Genomic DNA, 13928 nt, shown 5'->3' with positions numbered 1-13928 from the left:
CATTCATATATTTTTCAGCGTATTCATTTTAATATTCCACCGGGGATATGGTAGCAGGGTTACACGAATGTTCAGTTTGAGAAATATGTCAAAGTCATTTTTTTAGTATTTGTTTTATGTTTTATTGAAGGTGAAAACATATTTGTTGTATTTGCTAATTCAACAAAACAAATCCCATTTGTGATTCTTAAACCCTATATAGAAATATACATTTGGAAATATAAGGTGAACAGCTGCTAATAATTACGTTTAACAAATATTTTTCTCTCCTTCTTTTAGTTGTATCAAAGAGGTTTAATTTATTAGAATCAATAAATAAAACAAAACAAAAATAGCAATAAAGTATCTCAGAACTTCGGTGATATTAAGTACCACTAGAATCAAACAGGAAATAGAGTTATCGTTCTTGTTTAAAGTAGTTCTTATGTTCATACGCCAATATGAAATCCTTCCAGAGAGGCACGGGTTGCTATTCAACTTGTCCCGGAATAACACGAGTTGGCCACGATTGGGACACAACCAATGTTTTGCCTAAAGGCTGATGTAATATGTACGCCTACAGAGTTCATTCTACTTAAATATAGAAATATACCTTGATACCATATCTGTGATGTTTTAAGAGTGTGATATTTCGGAATGACGAATAAATTGTCACTTCAGTCATACTTGGACCGCAGAACAAGGAAGAGAAAAAGAATCAACCATGTATTGTCTAGCATAAATGTAATAAAGAGAGGGAGAATCTCGTGAGCGGTTGAACGTGTATAAAGAAGACAATGATCACCATCGTTTCATCAGCAAAATACAGCGAAGATCCGGGTTAGAATTGATCTTCAGTGACCATGCTGATTCGTTTCAAGACGTTTAAAAGGTGACCCTGTCATCTCAGGAACTACAAGTTCCTGTACAGAGTTGATTCCCTTAGGTTTGTATGTTTGGTGTTTGATATTCCAACTATGTGTCTCTAGTCTGTAAACAGACGATCCAGTGATCGACACCCGTGAAGGTCCGTGTTAGAATGAACCTTCAGTAACCCATGCTGGTCGTAAGAGGCGACTAACGGGATCGGGGTGGTCAGGCTCGCTGACTTGGTTAACACATGTCATCGGTTCCCAATTGCACAGATCGATGCTCATGCTGTTGATCACTGGATTGTCTGGTCCAGACTCGATTATTTACAGACCGCTCCCATATAGCCGGAATAGTGCTGAGTGCGGCGTAAGACTAAACTCACTCACTCACTCCGGTGATCGACATCATGAGCATCGATCTAAAAATAATTGGAAACGATGACGTGTCAAGAAAGACAGCGAGTCTGACCAATCAATCTCATGACACGTTTGGGTGGCTAAAGACCAATTCTAACCCGGATCTTCAAGGGTGTTATGATCAGGCGTGCGAGAAAACTATTATCGTTGGTTCGAGTCCCAGTTGTCCTGACCCCTAGGTTTCACTGTAAGACCTGCATTATCTGCTATCTCCCCCCACGTCAAGCTGACACGGCGTAATACAACTGGAAAAATATTTTAAAAGGTTTTAAAAGATAAAAGACAGGCAGACATGAGTCTGATAAACAGTGGTTTTGGCGGTCCTCATACGTCATTATTACTTGTATTACTGATGCCAACACTGACCTCAAATGAGCATTGTATTTCAAAATCAGGATACAGCGACCTACAAATTATCATGGGGAACGGCGATTAAGTTTTATTCGTAGCTATTATGGCAGCTATTATTCACTGAAAACAGACCAAATATGTGGAATAGGAGAGACTGGCACACATATAACGGTACACTGGTATACACAAAGGGTTATTTTCCTGTAACAAATATTAGATTTGTGCTCACATTGATCATAACTGTAATAATGCAAACTTTTGAACTTACGTTGTCAGTTCACCTAAGATAGTGTAATGCATGGGGCTCTGGGTTCCGATCTACAAAGCGTCCGTAGCGTTAATTATTAATCATTTCATTCAAGCCAACCACCTACCTACAATGAAATAAACATACTGTACATTCAGTTTCTCTTTGGAGCCGATGGCGACCAGTTGTATGGTTAAGGAAGGATAACAATGTATGGATGTCCAACTTCCTTATTACAGCGACTTTTCTGTTGTAACGCCGTTATCAAGCAAGTGATGATCAGAATAAGGATGGAAAGGCAAATGTACAAGTGTTAAGCATCAACTCATCAACATTCAGTCTCAATCCATTGTCTATACTACAGGCTTCACGGAATACAAGCTGATCTTAAACATAGTGTAGTTAACTGGCTTCCCCACGCTATTGTAGCCCTAGTTCCCACTGTAACATGACTCCCTCACTCTATGTACGACGTATATATTGTTGTCCTTCGTTAGTGCTCCAGCTTCATAAAGCCTCTCAAGGATGCCAGTTCTCTGGCTGGAAGCAGCTTCTCTTGAAGACATAAATCCATCTAGGTCCACTTCTCCTCAACATCTCACACCACAAATTCAACAACCAGTTACTAACACGCATGTAGCCATAGAATTCTGAAATATCAACAAGAACAGGCCATCAAACACATTTCTGTAAATATGTTTACTGTATTTTAGTGAGTGTTAATTGATCATATAAATAATGTTGGTATTATTTGATGCCCTGTCTGATGTCCTGTATTTATGACATTAGGTTAAAAACAAGTTCGCACAGAATTAGTATGATGTTTTTGATTACGGTAATATTCTTACAGTAAGGAATGGCACCAAATACTAAAACTATGGAAGAATGTGCATTCACGTATACGCACAAAGCTGTATGAAATCAGGATGAACGTGCATACACGTATACACACACTACTGTATGAAACCAATATGAATGTACATGCACGTATACACACACTACTGTATGAAACCATTATGAACGTGCATGCACGTATACGCACACTCCCATATGAAACCAATATGAATGACCATGCACGTATACACACACCGCTGTATGAGACCAGGAATAATGTGCATGCACGTATACGCACACCGCTGTATGAAACCAGGGAGAATGTGCATACATGTTTATGCACACCGCTGTATGAAACCAGGATGAACGTGCATGCACGTATACGCACACTCCTGTATGAAACCAATATAAATGTGCATGCACGTATACACACACTTATGTATGAAACCAATATGAATGTGCATGCACGTATACGCACACTCTTGTATGAAACCAGGATGAATGTGCATGCACGTATACTCACTCCAGTATGAAATCAATAAAAATTTGCATGCACGTATATGCACACCGCTGTATGAAACCAGGAGGAATGTGCATGCACGTATACACTCACTCCTGTATGAAACCAGGATGAATGTGCATGCACGTATACTCACTCCAGTATGAAACAAGGATGAATGTGCATGCACGTATACGCACACTGCTGTATGAAACCAGGATGAATGTGCATGCACGTATACACACACTCCTGTATGAAACCAGGATGAATGTGCATGCACGTATACGCATACCGCAGTATGAAACCTGGATGAAAGTGGATTCACGTATACGCATACCGCTGTATGAAACCAGGATGAATGTGCATGCGCGTATACGCATACCACTGTATGAATTCAGGATGAAGGTGCGTGCACGTATACGCACATTGCTATATGAAACCAGGATGAACGTGCATGCATGAATACACACACTCCTGTATGAAACCAGGATGAATGTGCATGCACGTATACACACACTGCTGTATGAAACCAATATAAATATGTGTATATAGTATGACCAGAAGTTATTGAGAATTTTAGGAATGTGTCTAATTGGATTTCTAGTGTAAACAACCTTGACCAGCTATCAAGTGCTTGGTTTCATTCAAGAGAGACAACTCCGGTAATCCTTTTTCATTATTGTGTGAAGAGTTATCCCCCTCTGTTTACTTGCTAGCAGACGACATTGTTGTAAGTGGTCACTAACAGGAACAGGTGGTCAGGCTCACTGACTTGGTAGACACATGTCATCCTATCCCAATTGCAGAGATTGATGCTCATGCTGTTGATTATTGGATTGTATGACCCAGACTCGATTATTTACAGCCAGCCATCATATAGCCAGAATATTGCTGAATGCGACATCGAACAACTAACAAATACCATGTAGTATGGATGTTGATATTAAGAACTACCACATCTGTAAAAACTCTGATGGTAAGGTTGTCTGATTGTTCCTTGTGTACTTTCAGGTACATTTGATCTGACCAATGTGTTGAAGTCAGTCTACTTCTTTAGCTGAGAGTCCAGTGATCTGCATGGTGCTGAATCTTGACTACTGTGACCTCAGCACCTCAGCTGTGATATGCAGGGGAAGACATGTGATATGACCAGTTGACAATGTGCTATAGATGAGACTTGAGATCATGGTTTCCTGGTTTGTGTTGTCATGGAAACAACGGAGAGTGGCCTCTGCCTTGGGAATTATAAGGGATGTATGTTGCAGATTGGGGTTGAATGTTCCGATTCAGTGGAAACTCTGTGTTGTGGATTATATTCTATTTAGCAAAGTTTGTGCTGTCTGTGAAACACAGCAATGAGATTATATTTCTAGTCGAAATTGGAGAAAGAAGGGACAGATTTCTGTGATAACAACTTCAAAACCCTTGTGTGATTCAAATAGCATTCTTGTGGATCCAATGATGTAATGGGAAATTTTGGATGACTGCCATGAAACCTTGTCTTGGAGTTGATGGATCATGGAAGCTGCTATATTTCTTCAATCAAGATTTGGAGTCTTTGTTTTTGCTACACATTTCACTGTAGAATTGTACCAAGGAGACATGTAAGAAAGCTGTGATCACTGGTTTGGATCCTGGTTGATGGTGATGAGGCATCTAGATGCTCATGGGTTTCACTGGTCCAAGAAACTTGCATAATTTCACATATCTGAAATACAGTTCAAAGTGGCTCTAAACCCAACTCACTCCCTCAGTCACTCGACCCGTGAAATCCAGGTTAGAATTGGTCTTCAGCAACCCATGCTTGTCGTAAGAGACGCCTAACGGAATTGAGTGGTCAGGCTCGCTGACTTGGTTGACACATAGCAATGTATTGTGTACATCAATGCTCATTCTGTTGATCGCTGGATTGTCTGGTCCAGACTTGATTATTTACATAGTGCTGCCATATAGCTGGAATATTGCTGAGTGCAGTGTTAAACAACAAACCAAGCAACCCTCAGTCACTCTGCAATGTGCAGTCCACAACTGTGACTTGAGAGAGGAGTACAGACGCATGGCTGCTCTGCCTTGAGCAAGGTGACCGCACAAATGTCTTGATACAGTCTGGTGTAGGATTGGGTTTTGGTCATTGTCCAGTGTTCTAGACAGCAGACATTGCCTGTTGTTAGAGCTGACAGTTGTGTGACACAGCTGATCATGTACCAGCATATTCCATCAGTGTGCACATGGTGTCAATGGTGTCAATCACTGGCTTGTCTGGCTCAGACTATGACAGGAATATTGTAGACTGAGGAATAAAACGATATTCACTCACTCTAACATCAATTTTATTATGTGCCTTACTGCATTTTGTACAAGGGTTAATGCAAGATGTATTAGAGGTGTGTGGTTGAAAGTGATGAAGTCTTTTTTTTTATGTAAAGGATGTATGTGACGTTTTTGTGTCCAATATGTGCATTTTAATTTGAGGATTGTATGGAAAATGATTTCTTCACTGAATATGACTATGAATGATGATGATTTTCGTGTTTTGTTTTGATTTATTTTTGGTTCACCTGACTAGAAGTCAAGTAGAACCAATGGCCTGGCTTGTCCATCATTCCTCGACAGGTGTTACATATTCAGCATTCATATTAAACCTCATCTTTGCCTTTCAAGAATGATACAGCTATAGTATCTAAAGACTTGTTCACCGAATTCCAATCAGACTTTAGCATGGCAACAATGGCAAACATATTGGAAATGTGATTTGTGCCTATTACTCCGCCTATTTATGTGTATGTATTGAGATAAGTCAGGTGACTATTAACCTTCTAGTGCCTCACAGATTCTGATTACAGCGTCCAGTGAGCAAGTTGTCAGATGGATACTAGGCGCAATATAAATGAATTATTAATATTATTATATGAAATTACATAAACATATTTTGCGTGGTGTTTCTTAACAGTATCACATGTAATGGTTTGCTGTGTTTGCAGATACAATCAAACATCAGTGGGTCAGAGTTGAAGGGACTGATGTAAATACTTCGAGTTATCCGGAGTTCAACTGCAAAATGACAACTAAATATGGAATGTGCTTGGAGATTGCATTGTGTTGGTTTGATGTTTGGGATCAAGCGATGTCAAGGTTGAAATACATTTACATCAGGTCTTTGTCATGTTAGGATCCAGTTCGAAATGGTCCTCAGCAACTAGTGATAGTTGTCAGAGACGACTAACTGCTGGAAAACTGGGTAGTCTGTGTGATGTTATGAAGGTTGTTAAACTTTTGTTATAAATCAAGGTGTATGATTTTGTGGTCATAATAATTTAGGTGTCAAGTGTGTTGTTCAGGCCATGTTCAGATAACCTCCCTTGAAGCGGGTGGTTAAGATGTCCCCTTTTTATTGTTAAATCCTGGGTTCAATACCTCATATGAGTAGAGTGTTTAAGTCCATTTTGGTTATGCAGTGTTATGGCTTGATTATTGCCAGATGTTTGATAAATTCTGCTCCCACTCTCTCACACTGTTCCATGCTCACATCAATTCTACTTTTTTTTTTTTTTGTCAAGACAGTCAGCTTTGTTTATTGTTGTTCTGACAGGTAGTTGTGGAAAGCCACTCACTCACTCTTGTTTAAATTTCAGTGATTGTCTACCATTAAACATTATAGTAAAACAAATGACCTAATATTGAGTGAGTGGGTTGATTTATCACTGCTTTGAACAAGATTCCAGTTGTATCATGGCTTGTAAGTTAAATGTGGGAGTAAACTACAAGATGCTTACCACCTTGAAGCAATCCAGGAGCATGACAAATCTACAGAAATACATGGGGCAAACAGGAACCCACTATCATAGGTTTCTGGTGTGCCAAAGGGACACTACTCAGAACAAAGAAAAATCACCTATTCTCCCCCAAATCTAAGATCAATATTGTTTATTCATATACTTGTAATAAATAGGAGGTCAGCCCATTTTATTTGAAATACTTTATTAAAAGTTGAGAGCAGGTTCTTTGGTCAAACAAGAAATGAATTGGCCTGCCGTAAATAATGGTCTTGAAAAATATGTTACCAGATCTCTTTTCAGGTTGATGTCTGTTATTTGTTTGCTGAATATCCCTTCACCTTCTCTGTTAAACATTTCGCTATGCTATGCATATCCTTTCATGTGCTCTGTTAAATATTTCTCTATTCAATGCATATCCCTTCATCTTATCTGTTAAACATTTCGCTATTCTATGCATATCCCTTCATCTTCTCTGTTAAACATTTCGCTATTCTATGCATACCCCTTCATCTTCTCTGTTAAACATTTCACTATTCTATGCATATCCCTTCATCTTCTCTGTTAAACATTTTGCTATTCTATCCATATCCCTTCATCTTCTCTGTTAAACATTTCGCTATTCTATCCATATCCCTTCATCTTCTCTGTTAAACATTTCGCTATTCTATGCATACCGCTTCATCTTCTCTGTTAAACATTTCGGTATTCTATGCATATCCCTTCATATTTTCTGTTAAACATTTCGCTATTCTATTCATATCCCTTCATCTTCCCTGTTAAACATTTCTTTATTCTATGCATATCACTTCATCTTCTCTGTTAAACATTTCGCTATTCTATGCATATCCCTTCATCTCCTCTGTTAACCATTTTGTTATTCTATGCATACCCCTTCATCTTCTCTGTTAAACATTTCGCTATTCTATGCATATCCCCTAATCTTCTCTGTTAAACATTTCGCTATTCTATGCATACCCCTTCATCTTCTCTGTTAAACATTTCTCTATTCTATACATATCCCTTCATCTCCTCTGTTAAACATTTCCCTATTCTATGCATATCCCTTCATCTTCTCTGTTAAAGTATTTTGCTATTCTATGCATACCCCTTCATCTTCTCTGTTAAACATTTCTCTATTCTATGCATATCCCTTCATCTTCTCTGTTAAACATTTCTCTATTCTATGCATATCCCTTCATCATCTCTGTTAAAGTATTTTGCTATTCTATGCATACCCCTTCATCTTCTCTGTTAAACATTTCGCTATTCTATGCATTTCCCTTCATCTTCTCTGTTAAACTTTTCACTATACTATGCACACCCCTTCATATTCTCTGTTAAACATTTCGCTATTCTATGCATATCTCTTCATCTTCTCTGTTAAACATTTTACTATTCTATGCATACCCCGTCATCTTCTCTGTTAAACATTTCGCTATTCTATGCATATCCCTTCATCTTCTCTGTTAAACATTTCCTTATTCTATGCATATCCTTTCATCTTCTCTGTTAAACATTTAGCTATTCTATGCATATTCCTTCATTTTCTCTGTTAAACATTTCGCTATTCTATGCATATCCCTTCATCTTCTCTGTTAAACATTTCGCTTTTCTATGCATATCCTTTCATCTTCTCTCTTAAACCTTTCGCTATTCTATCCATATCCCTTCATCTTCTCTGTTAAACATTTCCTTATTCTATGCATATCCTTTCATCTTCTCTGTTAAACATTTCGCTATTCTATACATATCCCTTCATCTTCTCTGTTAAACATTTCGCTATTCAATGCATATCCCTTCATCTTCTCTGTGAAACATTTCGCTATTGTATGCATATCCCTTCATTTTCTGTTAAATATTTCCCTATTCTATGCATATCCTTTCATTTGCTGTGTTAAACATTTCTCTATTCTATGCATACCCCTTCATCTTGGAAGTCGGACAACTGGTAGTCTAGACTGCGGACTTTGTGTACCCCTCTGATAAGTGTTAATTGGCACGGATCCCGCTCAGCCACAGGAACCCGTTATCGCCATGTAGGTTATACATAGATCATCGATCGACACGCACGTCACATATATGTGCGCTCAGCCACCGTGGAAGCCGCGGTGGCTGAGCGGTCTAGGCGTCTGACTTTGTGTGCTGACGATCAGGTGCCTGACTTTGAGGATGTGGGTTCGAATCCCGGATGCGACTCAACCCCCAAAAAGTACTAGAATCTTTACTGAGAAAGTGTCATCCCCAATATATCATATGTTACAATATTATATGGACAACAAAATGCTTTTATGAATTGTTGGTTTTAAATGACAAGCTTAACTGTGTAGCATTGATAACTGAAGGGCTAAGTGCTTTGGGTTAATTGTGTTGGGTCACAATTTCCATGTTTACTATGCAGGATAGAGACATTACTGTGTACCAGTAATAACTGCAAGACTAAGGGCGTATGGATAAATAATGTTGGCACTCAATTTCAATACTTTATATAAATACAAACATAGACTTTGCAAGATAGAAACATTGCGTGTGTCAGTAAATTCACCATATCTTGCGGCACATAATGAGAATTAACAAAGGTTTAAGCATAACGTATACATAAGGTATATATATTTCTTGCTAAGAATATCATAGGTTTCACAGACAAACAATATGTGTAGCTCATCTTCAATAAAATATTTATTCTTAAATTTACAAATACGCAAACCCTATCCTTAAATTCTCTGTTATTGTATCAAACGGTTTCTATAGGAAGACCGTAATTTTGGCATCCAAAACTAGCCATTTGAAGATCTTAAGTAGTAGGGAATATCACCTGACAAATATGGTTCTACATTTAACAATGATTTTAACTGTATAGTTACACTTGGGGGAAGAGTTTAATCTTGAAATACATCACTGTTGCAAATTATCTGATAATCTTTGTCTGAATAGAGAGATGAAAGATTTTGCGCAACCAACCTGCTGGGAAACCTAGACAAAACCAAACCCAAATCTAAATAAGGTATCTCGGATGTGTGTGACCCAAGCCTGAGTACGGCCTACATTATCAAGGGACAAAGCATCTGATAAGGTTTTGTAACCTGCTAAGAGGTAGAGGAATGAGTCGACACCAGTATTTAACTGCTCTGTGGTCAGGTATACCATCTGCAGAGGGAAAAAACCCACATTGCCCCATACAAAATTATCTGGTGTAGATATACCAAGTCTAAAATCCACTTACAGAATTTCAATTGTGCTCTTTCTACTTGTTAACTACAGTGTATACACCATAATTCTGAGCCATAACACACAGTTGGCACGCTCACACGATCAAACATCGTCTGTAAATTCTTACATGGCATTCCTCCAGTAGCAATGACAATGACATGTGTCCCCTCCCTTTGTACACTAGATGCTATCTCATCAGGCAAGACGTCCGTGGTCCCAGCAGTCAAACTGGCAGTCTGGAATCGATTCCTTAAGGCTCCTTCACATTTATTTCGAATTGGCGAGAATCAAGGAGTATCAGCCAGGAAAAAGATAATTCCAAAATTCGATCCGCATTCGGGAGAGAATGTCAAGCTTTATAAGAATGCTGTTGGAATACTTAGAACGCACTTCGAACCCGCCTCGAATGATTCTTACTCATTCCAAATGTACCAGATCACGAATACAGCTCCAATGAATCGGAATACAGGGGGAATAATTAGAATGCCGTTACAATACACAAAGAATACTTATAATTAATTTCGACTGCCGTGCGAGGCCGGTTCGTTTGCTGCGTGAATAGCACTCGAATTTCATTTGGAACGTACCTTGAATGCTGTACGAATTTACATAGAATGCATTCAGAACCCTCTTGGAATGACCTCCGAATATGGATCGAAGGTTAAAGAATTAAAACAGAATGCAGCTCGACTATTTCAAATGTCCTTCAAATGCACTTAGAATGTAACACGAATGTCCGAAATGCATCAAGAATGCTGCCGGAATGTTCCACGATGGGGTGGAACCTGTTGAATCTGGACTATTCATCAGATACTGCCAAACTCCCATAAAGTATGGACCACCTGGACCATGTTGCGTTGCTCCAGATTGCTGTCCTCCAGCAAGCCCTGATTGAAAGAGATGTGAAGGAGACCAGGAGAAGACCCAGGAGAAGACCCAGGAGGAGGAAAGGAGGAGGCAGTATGGACATTACACAAGACTGATGGAGGAGGTCACAGTTGAGGACACGTAGTCATTCTTCAACTACCTTAGGATGGAGCCTGCCATATGTGATGAACTGGTCCAGAAAGTGGGACCAAGAATACAGAAGCAAGATACATATATTTGACAATTCCTGTGGGTGGACGTTGGTGCTTACGGAAGTATGTCTGATGCTCAGATCTTCAAAGAGTGCGAGCTCAAGGATTGCCTTGAAGACTGGAGCATGGGATTTCCTGATCCGTTCCCCAAGATGACGAGCGTATGCCTTGCTTTGTTCCTTGAGATGATGCCGTTGGCATAAGAGCCTTCTTGATGAAATCGTATGGTCATAGGACTCTCCACAGAGATGAGAGAATCAGCAGGGGCCGACGGGTAGTGGAAAATGCATTTGGAATCATGACCCAGTGTTGGCAAATCGTCCTCACCACCATGCTGCCAAGGTCTTCCGTTGTGAAGGACATCATTGAATGCTGTGTCTGCCTGCACAACTTGATGGGGACTCGGTATCCTAATCTCCACAATGGTATGGTGGATGAGGAAGATGAGCAGCACAACGTGGTGGCAGGAGGCTGGAGACAACTTGTGCAGCTTGAAATGTGAATGATATCTGAAGTTTCAGTGACAGGTGGCTACGTTTTTATGCCATTCGGCGGTATTTTGATGACGTCGGGGCTCATTTGAAGAGCATACGGGACGTTCTGACTGTATTCGAGGTGTATTCGATGTACATTCGAGCTTTTTTCCAAGTGCAATCGAAATATTCCGATACGTTTGAAGAATATTCCACCTAAATTCCACCAGCAATCGAAATACATTCGAGGCGCATTCGGGACATTCTTGCAGGATTTGAAGTGGCTTTAATTTTTTATTCTCCCTCAAATACGTTCAGAATACTTCAAATGTTGTTCGATATTTTTAATGTACCTCGAAAGTTTTGAACATGTTCAAAAGATTCGGGCATGTTACAAGAATTCACACGAATAGTTGGAGTGCATTCGGAATAGAGTAAGAAGTTTTAGAATGCAGTTCGAATTTCCAGGAATCTCCAAGAATTTTCATTCCGACGGCATTCCAGCTTGTTCCGCCTCAAGTGTGAAGGGGGTCTTACGTGATGTGACGTCACACGTGGCCGGCCAGTCCGCGGCAAATCTCTCGTGTTCCCATCATATGGAAAACGTATCCATATGAGATCGTGTTTTGATGGACACCAAAATGCCTTGACACTTCATTTTGGACCATTCTTGTTTCCAGCATACCCACGGCGCGGAGACGCTGATTTTCTGTAAGCCGTGGCATGACGTACGCGCAGTTTAGGTTGAAATAAACCTGTTTTCCACACCTCTCAGAGACCAGAGAATAATCAACCGTTCTTCAATCTTTAATATCATGTGTGTGAACTTCAGCACGCAAAAAGTGAACAACGAGGAGAGTTCTATGGATATACAACTTCTTTATTATAATATGAGGGACGTTTCGGTGTTTAATATAATATGAGCGACGTTTTGGTGTTTGTAGCTACACCGAAACGTTGCTTATATTATATTAAAGAAGTTGTCTATCCATAGAACTCTCCTCGTTGTTCATCACCCCAACTTCTAAATGCCACTCAAAGAAGTTATGCAAAAAGTGAGTAAGTTCATTTTGCACGTGCCACGCGCGATACGTGACATCAAATTTCACGTACGCTTTGCTATTTTTGTTTACGGTTAGTTTATGACTCTATTATTTTCATGGAACTTGTAAGAGAAAGTAGTGAGAACGGGAAGAAGTGCCTGAAAATGAGTTGGTTTAGAAGAATGAGTTTGAACGGGGTTGTGCGTATCACGAACGAGATAGGTTTAGTTCAGAAGGGATATAAAGTGACTATGGACGGGATTGGACTGCTTGAAAACGTTGTCCACACGGGGTGAACGGGCAATTTTACCCACTCTAAACGTAACACCAACTGTCTGGGGACGGGGTAAAGACGAGACAGACGTTCTGAGAACTGTTTATGATCAAATTAGCATTGTAATTTATACCAAAGTTACACGTTCTATCCCGTTCGAGCTCACTTTACAGTTATTGTTTGGACAGGTCAGGACGTCCTAAGAACTACATCGGTGTGACTCAGGCTTTACCAACAGGTAGCATGGCTTGACCAACAGAACACCATCGTTTCGCTCATACATGCAACAAGACTAGACTTGTTGACAGGACTGCTGATGGTTTTTGTCCTATTGTCTTGGCAGTGGTTTGTTTTTGCCAACAATCTTGACTTCTAGCGCCGTTTGATTTGCTCCCCTGCTTTGATTGACTCTTGTCTGGCATACCTGTCCCAAACAACATCAACTCTAATGCAGTATGTTCGATTCAGAATTGAAGTGAAGTTGTCCCAATGCATATCAGCCAAGTGTCCAAATGTGGAAGCAGCTCCCTTTCTGAACATTTGCAATTTTGCCATTCCATCAACTATATGAACTGGCAACATTCTCTCTTCTGCTAGTATAAGCAGCGAAGGACCAAAAGCTTCCTTTTAAAGTTCATTTAACAATCCGTTTTTGATGTTCTTTCTTAATGTTCCATCTGAATGGGCCATTGTAAAATGAACACTAGAAATGTCCATGTTCACATCAAGGTTGATGACAAATCCATTCAATCTTCAAAATGAATGATGTCAGCATCTTGTCAACATTGGAAGTGGAGTTGTTGTCCCAAAGGATATGATTCACATCCTCTTGCACGTTGAACAGATTCGGGCAGAGCAATGGGATAACTTCATAAGT

General features: G+C 39.7%; 1 protein-coding gene across 1 annotated transcript in view; it reads left to right on the top strand.

Moving 5' to 3' along the window:
- Positions 1-5017, top strand: part of LOC124291161 (DNA-directed RNA polymerase, mitochondrial-like) — a 158848-nt gene extending 153831 nt beyond the window's left edge. The window contains 1 exon segment of the mRNA XM_046728094.1: positions 4211-5017. Within this exon segment, the coding sequence (XP_046584050.1) occupies positions 4211-4260 (50 nt within the window). The 3' untranslated portion in view covers positions 4261-5017.
- The last annotated feature ends 8911 nt before the right edge of the window (positions 5018-13928 follow it).

The sequence above is a fragment of the Haliotis rubra genome, unplaced genomic scaffold, assembly GCF_003918875.1.
Source record: "Haliotis rubra isolate DU_JTF1 unplaced genomic scaffold, ASM391887v1 Scf484, whole genome shotgun sequence".
NCBI classification, from domain to species: Eukaryota; Metazoa; Mollusca; class Gastropoda; order Lepetellida; family Haliotidae; genus Haliotis; species Haliotis rubra.
The sequence above is the reverse complement of the archived record's forward strand: the minus strand, read 5'-3'. Positions and strand labels throughout refer to the sequence as shown.